The sequence below is a fragment of the Mycteria americana genome, chromosome 18 (genome assembly GCF_035582795.1).
Source record: "Mycteria americana isolate JAX WOST 10 ecotype Jacksonville Zoo and Gardens chromosome 18, USCA_MyAme_1.0, whole genome shotgun sequence".
NCBI classification, from domain to species: Eukaryota; Metazoa; Chordata; class Aves; order Ciconiiformes; family Ciconiidae; genus Mycteria; species Mycteria americana.
Genome location: NC_134382.1, coordinates 9,579,412 through 9,595,236, shown reverse-complemented (window position 1 = coordinate 9,595,236; position 15,825 = coordinate 9,579,412). Strand labels below are relative to the sequence as shown.

General features: G+C 35.5%; 1 protein-coding gene across 9 annotated transcripts in view; it reads left to right on the top strand.

The window, feature by feature from the left end:
- Window positions 1-625: 625 nt before the first annotated feature.
- Window positions 626-15,825, top strand: part of MORN1 (MORN repeat containing 1) — a 46,806-nt gene continuing 31,606 nt past the window's right edge. For 5 of the 9 annotated variants that reach the window (XM_075520286.1, XM_075520284.1, XM_075520281.1 and 2 more), the window contains exons 1-7: window positions 626-745; window positions 1,371-1,480; window positions 1,675-1,708; window positions 2,281-2,368; window positions 10,883-10,979; window positions 14,292-14,413; window positions 15,484-15,591. In XM_075520286.1, coding sequence (XP_075376401.1) covers window positions 1,701-1,708; window positions 2,281-2,368; window positions 10,883-10,979; window positions 14,292-14,413; window positions 15,484-15,507 — 339 coding nt within the window. In that variant the 5' untranslated portion in view covers window positions 626-745; window positions 1,371-1,480; window positions 1,675-1,700 and the 3' untranslated portion in view covers window positions 15,508-15,591. Of the gene's footprint in view, window positions 746-1,370; window positions 1,481-1,674; window positions 1,709-2,280; window positions 2,369-10,882; window positions 10,980-13,337; window positions 14,047-14,291; window positions 14,414-15,483; window positions 15,596-15,825 lie in introns of those variants that run through there. The other 4 variants (XM_075520288.1, XR_012778299.1, XM_075520287.1 and 1 more) reach the window with 4 other exon arrangements.

Below are 15,825 nucleotides of genomic sequence, written 5' to 3'. Positions count from 1 at the left end.
GTAAATTTAATCATAAGGGAGAAAAATATGATAAAGTTTCAACTTTTGAGTTGAAAACAGGTGGACGTTTGCCTGTTAAAAGGGGTTGGAAGTACTGTTATTTTCTAGGTCAGGACAAGCTGTTCTTTAAAGGTGAAAGTTATTATGAGGGCAAGTTTGTCAATGGAGACATTATGGGGAATGAATTTCAATACTGGGCATTGACAGGTGGGCCTGTAACTATTACATACCCTTTAAAAAAACCAAATAAATCCCAGTCCCATTAAATTCTGCTATATGAATACGTATCATAAGCAGCCAAAGTGATTTAGTCCAAGTGGTCAGTCTTTCGTGGTGTTTATTGAAGAGCTGTGGTTTTCAGGTTTTCTTGTTGGCTCTCAGTTTAGGCTGGGTTAACTTTCAGTCACCTCAGAAAGTTAATCTAATCTGTTAATGGTAGAAACCAGAAACGTGTCTCATCAATTTTTGATAACAGTCTCAGTCCTTCAAAGATGCACGTGTATGCAGACTTGTGCTCATACGAAGTTTTCCACAAGATCAGGCCAAAGATGTTAAAGGATTTAAAGCACTTGAATAAACTGTCCATTATGGAGGGACATCTCATGCATGATTTACCAAGGGAATATTTCAATGAATTCATCTTTCTCCTAGCATCCTCAGCAGAAAGAAGTTTGTTGATTAACGATCTGCTCCAGTAGGTTGCTCCAGAAAGGAAGTTCTCCTGTTTCTGTTTATTCCTGTACAGGTAAGTCAGTGACTTCTTCACCTGCCTGACCCCTTTAGTCAACAATCTGTAAGGCTGACAGAAAATAAAGAGTGACTGCATGAATATAGTGTGTTATATAAGTAAATCAGGTAAATACTTGACAGAAAAATAGTTATGTGTCATTCTAAGATCACACGTACATTAGGAAATTCAGAGTAGAGTACTTCTAGTGCTAAAGCAGCTGATTTTTCAGGCTTTGACACAGAATATTTGAATGAGTACATGCCATCAAAAACCTGTTAAGGTGACTATGAAATTCAAGTACTTTTATACATTTCTTAACCATAAAAGAACATACTATGAATCTTTTATTTTTAACACATCACTGCCAGTTTTAAAGACCAGAAGGATTATGGTTCATTAGTTTTAAAATATAGACTGAATGAGGATGTTTATAGTCTTCATTAGACAGCATTAATAGTAAAAAAAAAAAAAAGTAGTTGTTAATTATAAACTTCTAGGCTTTTAGAACGTCTTCTATTCGTGCTCTGTAAGTGAAGTATCACTTATTGGTGAACCCTAAATATATAAAAAAAATTAAACTATGTTTGACAGATTTGTTGTTTCTTTCTGTTTTTAACTTTCTCATGTATTTGGTTCAAAGGAACACTTATTCTGCTCAGTTTGTATTTGGAAAGCTCCATGGACACGAAATATTGCAATATAAAGAAGGTGGGAAATATGAAGGAGAGGTCTTCTGTGGAATGAGAGAAGGTAAGTTAGACTCTTTGAGTAAGCTTTGTTTAAAATTTACTCTGTCAAGACTGAACAGACCTGTTTATGCCACATAAATGCAATTATTTAATGATTTCATTTTTCAAAGATGGCTTTGGTCTACTGAAAGTCAGGAAACTAACTCTTGTTCTTGCTTTATGCTGATTTAATGTGAGAATTATTTTTTCTTTCAGAAATAAGAGCTATAAAAAGCTGAGTAATGTTTGAGTAAGTATTTAGAAATAGTAATATTTAGTAAAATTTAGAGATGGAAAAAAAGCTGTTACTGGTGATAATCTACAAGGGAAAAGGTCGTACTAATAAGATGTTAAGGTTCAGAAAAAGACTGGCACTGTCACAATTATACAAATAGTTTGGTAACATAGCATGGGAAATGGAACTGTTGCCTTAAATGAGTTGCCTCTATACAATTGTTTAGTTTTCAAACACAATGAATTGTTAATCAGGAAAAGTTTTCTGTGCAGCTCTCTTACTTCTAGTCACTTTTTCACTTTTAGGAATGAAATACATATTAAAATATGCTGAAAGGAAAAAGGTTACAGGTGAATTCTAGGACTCTCGTACTTTGGCCAAATTCAGGGATGGTACAGCTTGGTTGACTGAATTTCACTGTGCCGTTTCACTGTGCCTGAAGTTCAGGGAAGGGACCATAAGAGCATGGGCTAGATTTGACTGCCACTGCTTGTTGTTGTTGGCTCACTTTCTCTCATAGTCTGGTGTATCAGGTCGCCAAATCTGTTTTCCTTTAAGAATTTCCTATTTGTTTTTCACTGTTTTAGGATTGAGGATCATTATGAAGGAGCCTGGGTTCTAGACAAGTGTCAAGGTCATGGAATACTGCCTTGTGCTGTTGGAACAGTATATGAGGTATATAAAGAAGACTTATGAGAAACTGTACTGATTTGTTTGGAAAAGCTCAAAGGATCAGGGTAGAGGATGCTTCAGGCAGATAAACAGAAAAAGTCTATGTTTAGAACTAGTACTGTTAGTTCATTTAACAAATCGAGTCCCCATTTTTAATTGAGTAACACATGAAGAGATTTCAAATTTGGTAATTTTTTTTAACATACTCTAATAGTATTTTGTATAGTTGAACTTCAGATTAAATTTCAGGTTGTCTTTTCTTGGATATGTAGTCTACTTGGGAGTTTTCTTGTGATTATTATTTGGAGTATTCCTTACTTGTAAAACAGGAGTAAACATAATGATTTGGGGGTGGGAGGAAATGTATGTGTATATATGTATAAACACATACGAATACTCACACTCACTGACACCTACTTCAAGGTAGGTGTATCAGGGAATCTTTTCAGTGTCATCAGGGAATATTTTCAGTGTGAACTAAACAACAGGATAAGATGTGCTGTGGATTATTTTCCAGTAATTCAGTGAGATGAGCTTGAGGCCTGGGGCTTAAGGACCAAATGTGGTTGTAGCATGTAAATGAATTACAGCATGACAAGTCAAGAATAGGATTCTGTCATTGCAATCACAGTGTCTGAGGGTTAAAAAAAAATCTGAAATTTATTACTGAAGTTTTGAGAAACTAAAGGAGATTGAATCTCTGCTTGTCTTGGGATTTTTATTTTTTTTTTTTAATTTGACATCATTTCTCTGTTAAGTGTTTGGAGAGAGAGATTCTTTGAAGAAGTAGCATTTTATACTTCGGTAGTGACTTTAGAACTTGAAAACAGTAGCTTTTAATTGTTGCATACATACTAAGATTTGGAACAGGCACTTCATAAACTATTTCATTACCTAATCGTAATGAAGTTCAGAAACCCAGTACTGATTTCATCATTTAAGTCTCTCTTTCTTTCTGACTTTGATCCTCATTCAGTTTTCTTTGTTGTTGAAAAAAAGCGGTCTTCCTAGGTTTAGTGGAAATTCAGAGTAGTACGTGTCAGAGAAGCTAAAAATTACAGGGAAGGCTATTCAATATAACTTTACTACGTGTCTCTAGGCAACTGACATTTTTTCATACGGCATGAAATCACAACTAAAATTCTACTGAATACTGTTTATGTAGTTAAAATAGAGCATAAAGCACTTAGCTATCTTGCAGTTCAGTCTGCTATTGGTATATACATAAGCAGATATCTTGGCTTTTCAGTTAAGGTTTGGTTTGGTTCTTTTTTTTGCACCTGTCAACACCCTCCAGATTTCTTTTAAATATACATTAAAAGTTTGCAGTTAAATCTGTTAATCTAAACTTAATTATTGAATACAGTTTAAAAATATTTATGTATTATTCCATGAACATGTGAAAGTTGGGAATTAAAATCACTAGGACAAGATAATAAATACTTGTTAGATGAAGAAACAGATGACGTAAAAATATGCACAAGTGTTGTTATGCATTTGTTTCTTTATAACCTAAACACTGTTAAAGAAAAATGGTGTTATAATAGCTTCTCACTTCTTGAGACAATGAAGACAGAGGATATTTTACGGATATATATTTGTGTGCGCATGTATGCACACACAGTTTTGTACCACTGGGTGTCTCTCTAGCATCTGTTTTAAGACTGAATTAGTAAATTCTTCAGGCTTACACTTGTTCAGTAACTGGTCTGTCTCTATAGGGTTGTAACCATTTAGTACAATATTTAAGTTTACACTGGATATGTGCTCAAAAGTTACAAGATACTTTGGCCAAAAAAAAAAAAAAATCCTGACAGTACTGACAACAGTATCTTGTTGATAGATTTAGTATTTATATTGTGCAGAAAACAAACTTAAAAGACAATCACTTAATGCAAATGTTCACTCAGCATATACTGCTTTCAAATTATATAACTTAACATAAAACAATAAAAGCAAATAAATACTTTTTTTTCAGGCAAAATAGTAGGCTAAAGTTCTTTTTTAACTTGTTACCATGGAATTATGAAAGAGCTAGCCAGCCTTCTGGAAAGGATCTAAGACATACCTGTGATCTACACCTTACAGGTGAATGATTTAGCCATGTGTTTCTGCAGTTTTAATCTCTTTCAGCATGCTGCTTGTAGAGCCATTCCTGAGTGGTGATAGTATAAGAATTATTCGCCTTTCTGTCTTTCTGCCCCAAACACCGTCTCAGATCTTAAGTATTCTATGGCTCTGTCATTCTCTGACAAAGTTTATAGTATGCCTGGTCACTTCTTTCATTTCAGATTAGAAAGTTGACAATAATATACTTTAGGAATATTAATCATGAGCTTAACAGATATAAAATTTTCAATACTGCTTGTTTTTTCAGCAGCCAGTTTTGACACAGTACAAATAAGTAGCAGAATCTACCACCTGTTTTAATGATCTGTTGTTGTCAATGAAAAATTGACAGAAACTATGTGATTGGTTAACCATTGGGTTTGCGTGCACAGTATTTATTAAGTTTATACCAGTACATTCCTGACAGATATGGTAATAGATCAGTATATGCTGAAGTCCAACAAAAATCAAGGCACAGTTCCAGCAAAACATGAGCCTACGTAATATGGAAGTAAACAGGAAATATGTGAAAACTAATTAGAGAAATTATGTATGGGCAGTGCAGCGGACACAAACCCAGTCATAACACAAATGGTAAGACTTGGTTCAATGCCCAAAAAAGGGCAAGTTACTAAGAAACTCAAGTTAAGGATCTGGAAATTCGTGCTGCTTTGCCCACATAAACTTTTGCACATGAGATTTTGAAGTTTGTTTTCTATGGTCAGATATCTCGGTGAATATCAAACTTTATTGCTAGTCAGTTAGTGTACCCATACTTTGTACAAATAATTCTGTGCTTGTAAACTTTGTGTAACTGTAGGGATTTTGAAAAAATGTGAAATTTTTTTTTTCCTTTACTGAAATGGTACCTTGGACGTACTGAACTAATCTGCTAGAACAAAAAGAACATGGGCAAATATTTTGAGCTTTAGGGTATTCTTCTAGCATTACTTCTGTGTGGTATAGAATAAATGGAATAATGGTGTGAGTGTTGAATTTGTCCATTTTTCCTCTTCAGTTTTAACTGTAATAATGTCAGGGCTAGATTTTTAGGTCAATCTTTTGCAAGTGATAAATTTTTAGTAAGTGGATGCTTGTCAGTTAATAGCGCATTGTAGTCTGCGAACCTTCAGAGATTCAGGTCGATTAAATGTCCAGTAAACAAGCAATAATTATAACTATATTAAGAGTTGTCCAATAATAACAAACAACTCTTGATTTATCTGCTGCTTAACGCTAAAACTGATTTCACATTGGGTAAAAATGTTGTCAAGAGATGCAAGATAGAAACTATAACTGAACACTAGGGAATGTGTAACAAAACAAAGCCCCTGAAAGCTGCTGATTTAAAAAAAGAAAAAGAAGTAAAAAACCCAGTGACCTGTGGTGGCCTGTCTGGTTTTAGTGCATTTGTATGTGCACACATTTGAGAATGAAAGAAAACAATGACATGTAAATGAAGTTTGCAGAGGTTAACGAAGTAAAACACTCATTTTCTTCATGAAAGTGTTTCCTTTCTGTGATTTCTCATTTCTGGCTGCTGCGTAAGTCCCAGTAAGCAGATGCTGTGTTCCATTCTGTCCCTGTTGCTACTTCTTTGTGTGTTTTGGCAGTGTTTAGTTTGTCTTCTTTCCCAGAGGAAGGCCTGCTGTTTGATACACCTGTTAACCACACTAAACAGGTGGCAAGCCTTATGGGCTTTTTCACCTGCAGGCTTTTGCTCCCCCGCCCCCCAGAATCCATTTGAGTTACCTGTTTGGAAGAGTCATAGTTGCAGTTCTGATGCAAATTATTTAAATTCCTGGAATTTCAATTGCTCAGAATTATACTGCATACTAGTGGATAATATGAAATTTCAAGACACAATAAATCTTCCCAAATCTTTATTATTATGATAATTACAATATAATGATATATGATATAAAAATATAAATAAAGCTATTGCTGATACAAAGACCATGAATTAGTCTCCCCACTAGTAAATGTTGAGTGCTATTATTTTAATTGCTTGTGGATAGGACCACTAACTACTGCATCACTCATAGCTCTAGTAATTTTTGGCAGTTACAGTGTCCCAGTAGTGGGCTGGAATTGTGCTGAACTTGTTTCTGAATGCATGATATGTATATTTAATTGCCTTTTTGAGTGGTTTTTTAGTGATCTTTAGCGGATACATGGTTCTGATGCTTGATAATAAGATGTGGCGAGAAGACCGTGGGAAGATGTAATTAGCATTCTTCATGTAAGAATAAAGACCAGTAATGGAAAACAAAAAAAGGCAAAAAAAAACCAAAACCCCACCAAACTACTGCTTCAGTAGTTTATCTAGATTTTGCCATAATATACAGCATTTTACACTGAGGATTTGTTGAAAATCTTGTATTATGGTAGTCTGTCTTGCTAAAGAGAAACATTGTTGAATGCTTTCCTGACTCAGCCTAACAGAGAAATCATCACGGCTTTGCTTCTTACCTTCACTTTAGAAGACAGATAATGAAAGGCCTTCAGAGAAGGATAAAGTAAGGTTTTGATAAAAACTATCAGACCAGAAAGAAACCCGTGAAAAAACTAATAGGGTAGGAAACCTGTGTTTAAAATGGGTGCTAAAGTGCCTGCAGAATTTGGGGTTTTGGTCTCATTCTAAAGTGCATGCTGATTTGAGCATAAGGTAGTCTGTCAGATCACACACATTTCGATATTAAAAAAAGCCAGCAAAACATTATTCTCTAATAAGCTTTGATTTAAAATTATATTAATACTTTATTTCCTTATTCAGGGATCAAAAGCATTGAAAAGTTGTTGTTGTCTTTTATGTATATTAAGCCAATGTATTTTCTTTTATTAAAACTATTTGGGTGTCAATAACTTTCTGAAATGTTGTATAGAAACTCTTTGAAGTTTGAGGGGGAAATAAAACCTTGTGTGTCTTTTGACATAAACTGATTTACATTTGAGACTATAGTTCTTGGGATAGACATAGATTCTCCCAAGATCTAAAAACAGGCCATATAGCATGAACTATCTGAACATATTCAGCCAGATAAATAGTCAGGATATACTGGAGTAACTCTGTGTATTTAAATATAGATGTCAGCTAAATTAATGTCAGCTGAGGCTGTATGCTGTAATGCCAAAGATTTTTATGAAGGAAAGCATGGTTCAGTCATTACCCAAATCTGTTAAGTAATTTTAACATGATATTTAAGATCAGGCCCATGCAAATAAGTTTGATGAATGGTTGAAGCCAAATAATGAAAATGATTGATAAAAGCCCAAATTAGAGCATGTGGAAATCATACACTGTTAGAGGCAGGCAAGTTTGAATTTGAAATAACAGAATTAATTGCAATAAGAAGTGTAATAGCCACTAAGAGAAAAATGGAGATCTCATCAATTAACTGGAAATTGCTTCATGAAATAAGAAAGAAGTGGTAAGTAGCTATGACCCATTTACAATATCTCTTTCTATATTCATAAACAGATGTCTTTGAACACCTTGCCCTTCCACACAATGTTGGGAGTAACTAACATTAAAAATGTTGTTAATTCCTGAATAAAAATTGACAGAATTTATATCCATCAATGTTAGTATTTGAAAATCTTGCTTAGTAAGAGACTACCCCAAGTACAGCTACATGTGAATTTCTGTAGTTAATTTACTACTGTTTAGTTGTATTCTTAGAACAAGTTGTTTCAAAGTTGTCACCCATGATGAATAAATTCCTAACATCTCAGTTTTTTTAAACACAAAATGAGTCATGCTAACCTATTTAAGTAGGCTATTGCAGAAATGAATTAATATGATAATATGACCTTGTGAAATTATTACTGTTCGTGTCCTAAATGTTCTTATTTATTACCCATAACATTTAATTGTGGTTTAAATAAATTCCATATAAACACATTTCCTTTAGAGTTTAGAAACAGTCCACAATTACATTGTGTAGTTACCAGAATAAATTCCTTATCACTGATCCTTAGGATAGGAGGATTTCTGTGGTTGATACCTAGCTGATGATAAACAACTTTGCCTTCATCAGTTACTGTTCTTCATGAACTTCTTTATTTCTGTTTTGGTCTCTATTAGTAGACTGCAATGTCTTTATGTCTACTGCATTGTATGTCTCTAAATCACAGAAAATACAGGACCTTACTAAAACTCAAGGTTTTTGTTTTGTTTAAAGCAGAATTTCCTGTTCTAGTTTAAAAACAAAATCAAACACAAACAAAAAAACCCCACAGCATAATACAGCCCATCACTAGAAGCTTGTAGCTTTTTCTTTTTCTCCATTTCCTGCTCCCCTTTGTTTGTGTACTAACTGGTAGCTCTTTTTCTGGAGGCCCCTATGTCACTCTGGTTGTTCACGCCTTTGTTTCTCTGCATAAATGTGTGATGTATAGATAGCGCTTATGTGGACGTCAGCATTTCCAAACCTTGCATGTGTTGCATTGCTAAGCAACTTTTAGCAACACTTATCTCTCGTCCTTATGCCATCTGGAAAAGAGGATTAGACAAGGAAATGTGCCAGAGAGAGACAAAGGAAATCTAAGAAAGAGGTGGCTTAATTACTTAAGAGAATGAGTGACATTAATAGTAGGCAATCATCAGAATTGATTGAAAGCGAGCACAATGCCTTTACAGGTAGTGATAAGGAACCACTGAGAAAGGTTGCATATTTTATACCCCCTGTCCTTTTTCCTTTCCTGGAGGAGGCAGTACACAGCTGAATCCTATTGCATGTTTACATACAGTGATGCAAGATGAAGGCCCCTATGATTTCAGTACCTAATTTAGGCACAATTCTAGTTACAGTGAGTTTTTTTCCAGACCTTTTTCCAGTTGTTATGTACATTCAGGAGTATAACTAACTGACTACTGTTTCAAAGGTCTCTTCCACTAGGTAGAGAATTGTGAAAATGCCGGTGGAGCTTGAAGCTTGTGTACATTAGAGTTACTAACAGTACTGCTATCACTGGGATAACTGCTGAAGATAGCATCATGTGATTTAAAGCGATGGAAGGAATAGACCAAGCAAGTAGTATCAGAAGCGTATTTCCAAAGAACTGCTTTGTCTTTGCTTTTATCTTCGAGCTTACATCTGTAATTGCTAAAGGTGTAAACAAAGTGCTAGAATTTTAGCCGCTAAATCCATCTGGAGTTTCAACTGGGTTCACACACATTTTAGAATTATAGTAGCGCTTTATTTGGTACCTCTGCTGTTATCACACAAAAAGCCAGATAACCAACTTAATAGAGGAATGATCACTTTAGATTTTAAATATTCTTATTCTCTCGTTTCTTACATACTCCTAACATTGAAAGAATGTTGTCTGATAGCTAAACAGGATTTAGTGCTGTGTAAAACAAGTGACAGTTGTTACTGAGTTATTTTACTTCCCATACCTGGACTTTTGACTGTACTTTGACCATTGCCTGATTATTTCCTTATCAGTTTCAACTCTAAACTCTTGCAATATTATGGGAACAATTCAGACTAATTGTCAGTGCTGGCTCTATGTGTCAAGATGTTTTTTACATGTATCTTGGAATAAAAGTGCATACTACAGTATACAATACTATGCTCTCTTCTCCCATCTGAAGCTGAAACCAGTATTCCTGATTGTGAACTTCCCTGTCCTGTCAGCAAATACCAGTGAAATGTCTGACAAATTTTCCTATCCTCCCCTAGTATAGGACCCCAAAGAGGAATTGGTTGACTCTGCTGTCGGTTAACGTTAGTAAAATTGTGGCTGTGAACTAATCATCTCAAGTTTATACTATATTGAGTAGGAAAGAGTACACTAGAAAAACTGCACGTTTGTCATGACATAATACTAAATTGCATGATTACGTGTGCAAGTTTAACATTGCTAGAAACTTTAATTGGCTCATACCTAAGCTTCTGTGGTATTTGGCTTTGCAGCCTTAGGAATCTTCAAACTTTTACTTTATGTAAAGGCTATATCTTGGGTCAAATGCAGTCCAGATTTAAATAACCAAAGGTTTTTGGAATTGAGTTTGGTACACTATTTCACTTTTCACAGTCTTTAAAAAGCAAAATAATGTGTGATTCTGTATGTGACAAAGCAGTTATTCATTCTTGCCATGTAATTTAATGCGGTGTAATATATGAACTGAAGGACCTCACATAATAGTATCCCACAGTAACAAACCTTGGGCAAGAAATGTTTGATTCTCTCTCCTTTCGCCTTTAGAGGAGTGCCACATAATCCTTGGTTGTTGTGTGGTCTCCTATTCAACTTTTCACACAAATGTTGGAAGGGTATTTATAAAAAGCCTTGAGGACCACCCACTTTGCTATTGAAAATTGGCTGAAATAATCCCTTCTTTATAATTTAGCTGTGGTGTTGTTGAAATTTAAAATCCATGTGTATTTCTCTTTAAAGGGGCAGTGGAGAAATGACGTATTCAATGAACGGGGCACTATAGTTAATTGTTCTGGTGACATCTGTGATGGACTGTGGATCAATGGCTACCCTGCTGGTACGTACATTCATTATGCTCTCCAGTTATTAACAAGTCTTTGACATAATGCTTTGCTTGTCCCTCTTTTGATTAATATGATCTGACTATAGTGTTTAGCATCCTCTGGGTACTAAGTTCTCCTAGAATGCGTAGTTCTCTGGAGCAAGGGGGATAGCTATTTGACCAAGATGTTTCCTGAAGGGCGGGAGCTGTTCGTTCAAATTAAATGCAGAACTATAGTGAGGTATCAAATGTTCTTGTAATGGATTTTTATTCTTGCGATGAGTTTTTTGGTTTTAATAATGTGGATTTTTAATTTTAAAGTGAAAATATTTTGGAATTAAAAAGTTGGAAAGATAGCAAAAGGAACAAACTCTGTGTGTGCATGCACAGTATGCGTGTGTATAAGCGAGTAATCCCAGTTTAAATTACGTCATTGGAAATAGAAAGAATTGCTCAGCAGGTTACAATTTGTTAAGCACAGAGCAGAAATGAATCCCATCGTAATGCAAAGATACGGACTTAATGGCGTAATAGAAAGCTTTTCCAATCTAGTTGACTTCTGCACGAGGGAACTGTTTACACAGAATATAGTAGATCCAACTTGAGTGCAGCTGGTCAAGAGATGCTCGGAAGTGAATTTTTATATTGCCTCACTCAGATATGGATGTATCACTTCAAAGGAAATGATCCAAAAACCTTGAAATACAGCATATATGCATGTACTCTGTGTCAAGCAGCAAAACATACGGAATTGAACTCAGAAGAACAGAGCTGTGCAGCAGCCCATCTTAACAATATTTGCATGTCAGAATCTCTACTGTAGGATGTTAACACTCCAAAAATGAAATATTTAGTCAAAAAATCAGAAGAATACAATTAACCTGATTGACTTATTTCTGTCTTTAATATTAGATCATATTTTCAGAACCCAGAATGAAAATGTTTATTTTTAGAAGCATTACCTATAAAGGAATAAGTTTTTGTAGGTTTCATAAGTCTCACAGTAAAGTGCTTCTTTAATCCAGTCAAAGTTGGTAGTAATCAAAATTCATAGCTATGTTCAAACCCTATAAAATGTTGTGATGGTCTGTTTCATGATTAGTTAGCAGATGTTAACTTTAACAGGCCTTTTTTTCTGGCACTGTAAGCTGAACAATAAGGAATTGAATAGGTCTTGAAGAAATCTCTACACAATCATGGAAGTATTCTCTTCAGATTACTATAAGGATATATTTGAAGAGAGAAAATTTGTTCCACTCCTGTTCATTGGGTACTTAGAAGACTTAATTTTCCCTTTTCTCAGCAGTGCAATCATTTACATTCTGTATTAAGAAAGCATGATATTCCTGTTTATTGCTAAAACTTAATTGTTTTTAAAATCTTTTTAAAGTGCATTTTTGTGGAAGTCAAGGTTATTCACAGGACTTCAGTTTAAAATAAATGTCTAGATAAGTATTTCAGGCAGAACGATAGCTTGGCTTTTGTAAAGAAACTGCCTTCATTAAAAGGAATGAATGTCTATCTTCTTTCCATCCTTCTGGGAAGACAAGTTTGCTTTAATGTCACGATAGTCCAGGCCAAGTACAGATGATATTGTTTGCTCTGTCTTTGTGCGGCATTCACCTTCACAAGGATTGGAGACTCTGGATGTCTTGGGCAGGATTTTACCTGTACGTGTTTGCTAGCTTTCTGTTGGAACTTTGCAACAAATTTATCTACCAAAGCTTCAAGTGATTTTTACCTGTATAAGTGAAGTGTTTAGTTATTGAGCTGCATTTGCATTACTTTACCTTGAACATATGATTGCTTTCAATTTTACAGTAGTTACGTCAGGAGAGAGTCAAGATCATAATTATTTCCTTCACTTTCTCCTGTTCCCTGAAACAACAAGAATGAGAGAATAAATTTTACAGGTGCTTAATGCAAGAACCTGCTGTTCCGAGTCCATTCTTAAATAAGCAACATAAAGATAAAATTACCAGCAAAAAAATTTACTCTTTGTGGATTTTTCCCTCTGAATAATATTTTAACTGAAGTAACTTTTAATGCTACATTAAGTTTACATGGCAAGGTTTTGATAATGGAGGGGCTGCTTGGGTGGCCTCTGTCAGAAGAGGCCAAGGGCTGCCCTGGTGCTGGGCACACCTGGTTCCAGCTGGCTCTGCAACAGACCTGCTGCTGGCCAAAGCTGTGCCCATCAGCAAAGCTGGTGGCACCTCTGTGAAAACATATTTAACAAAGGTTAAAACACTGCACAACAGTGAGGAATGAGGGGAAAAAAAGCGCGAGAAACAATCCTGTGGAAACTGAGGTGAGAGAAGGAGGAGGGGGGAGGAGGTTCTCCAGGTGTCAAAGCAGATATTTTCCCTGCAGTCTGTGGAAGTTCTGGAAGAAACCTTGGTGGAGCAGGCGTTTCTGTGCAGCCCATGAAGAGGTCCACAGCAGAATAGATACTCTCACTGCAGCCCACAGAGGACCCCACACCAAGTGGATATTTCCTGAAGGAACTGCAGCACATAGTAAGCCCACGCCAGGAGCACGTTCTCCTGACAGGAACTGTTGCTCATGGAGGACCTATGCTGGAGCTGGGAAAAAATGTGAGGAGGAAGGAGCAGCAGAGAGGGACTGTTATGGATTGACCGCAACCCCCAATTCCTCATCCCCCTGCACCACTCAGGGGGGAGGTAGAGGAATTGCGAATGAAGGAGTGAAGTTGAGCCTGGGAAAAAAGGGCGTGAGATGGGGGGAAGATGTTGTTTTAATTTATCTTTGTTTCTCACTATCCAAGCCTATCTTAATTTGCAATAAATGATTTTCCCTGAGTCTGTTTTGCCCATGATGGTAATCGGTAAACAATCTTCGTCTCTTTATCTTGACCCATGAGCCTTTTCATCTTACTTTCTTCCTGCTGTCCTGCTGAGGAGAGGGAGTGAGAGCGCAGTTGGGTGGGCGTCTGGCAGCCAGCCAAGGTCAACCCACCACAAATGCTATGAAACATGTAACAAATAAAGCTACAATGGATCATTCCATTTAATTGATTCTGATTTGGTTGAGATTTTCTTTCACCTGAGTTGTAATTTTTAACATTCCTCTTAATTTAAACCTTAGTTGTAGTCATCAGCCATTTACTTTCCTCTGTTTAATGCTGCTGGCCAAAATAGAGCGTTCTATTGCCTTTTTGGGTAAGAAGTACAGTAAGAGTGTTTTTATACTCTGACTTAAAAACTTTACCTGAACTTTTAATGTTGTGACACAGTAAAAGTAAGAGATAGTTAATATAAAATTGTGACATACTAACTATTTATTTGTTGTTCTTTTGATGATCAGCTGCGAATAGTCGTGGTCTGGAGATCTGGGCTGGCATCAGAAACCACCACATCCCATTAAGTTCTGCAAACAACTTATTTGAGTTAATTGAAGAAACTGAGAGGAGAACAGTTAACTCCTGTGTACGTACTGTGGGGAAGAGCCAAATTCGTTATATATTTCCCTTGATTAATATGTGTATGCAGTAATCTAAAACTGAGTAGTTAGTATACCAGCTTCGTAATTTACAGCAAACATGCAAGTGTTATACCCTAAAAATAGTAGCAAATACGTTTTTTATATGGTGAGGTGTTTTTGTGATTGTCAAGTATACTTTTATAGTGTAACATTCAGTTTTTAAAGAGTGCAAGTTGTTTACCGCCCTCCCCTGCCCCCAACTGGTACCTTCTGACTATTCAAGGAAGGATTCTCTAATCAGGGAAATACAGCAAGCTCTGTCTTCAAAAAACAGGACCATAAAAATAATCCTTCTAAATATTGATTTGCAATCCTAAATTAATAATTGATTTCTGACGTATTGCTAAGTCCACTAAAGTCCCTGGAAACTGATGAATGTTTTAGTTCTTCTAAGAAGCCAAGAACCTTTAATTCTCACTGAAATTTGTTTCAAAAATCTTACCCAGCATTTGGTTTCTCTGTATATTTTTATAGAAACAGTTTTCTTTTTTTCCTTGTCCAGGGTAATAGCTGATGTCAGAATTGTAAATATTCAACAATAATTATTTGAAGTACGGTACCAGATGAAATAGAATCTACAGTGAAATATTTCTTTGAAGCTGTGAAACTTGATTCTTTGTTTATTAGGGAAGTCACTGCTTTAAGTTTGTGCAGCACTTCAACAGAACTTGGAAAACACAAGGAGTAACCCAAATGCATTCTACATCCCCATTTGTCAACTCTATCTCCAGTTTGACAAAATCTAATAGACTTAAGTTGTCAGAGAGGTGGTTCAAATATTAGGCTTAATGTATGTTTTCTGCTGCATACCTAGCTGTAAATTTAATATACTGAGTACCTAATGGCTGTCATGGTGAATTTATTCTTATATTTGGATTTAATTAAGATTTTAAAGCCTATCAGCACAAACAAACAAAAATGTTAAAACTGTTTTCTTTCACTGAATTTGAGTATAGAAGCTATCTTTTGACATATGTTGCATCTGGGAACTGAAATCTACTGTTTCTGTCATTAGCAATTCTGGATTTGCACTGGCTGATTTACCAGTCCCTAAGGGAGATAGAGTCAGAATCTGGATCTGACACCCTATATGGAGCAGGAGATTCATTTATCAGCCAGCATGGTAAGTAAAGATAATGGATTAGTTGACTGCTCAGCTTTTTAGTTAACTGAAAAAATAAAAAAGTATCTTTGCATAGCAGTAATACAAACAGGCAGTTCTTAAGTGATTTTTTTTTTTTTTAGCAGAGAGTGCTGAATTTCTCATAATAAATAGAAACAAAACAATTTTATGACATTGATCCCATTTTATAAGAGAAATCTGTCCCTCCTAGGGTTTCTTTTCAGTTATTTTAAT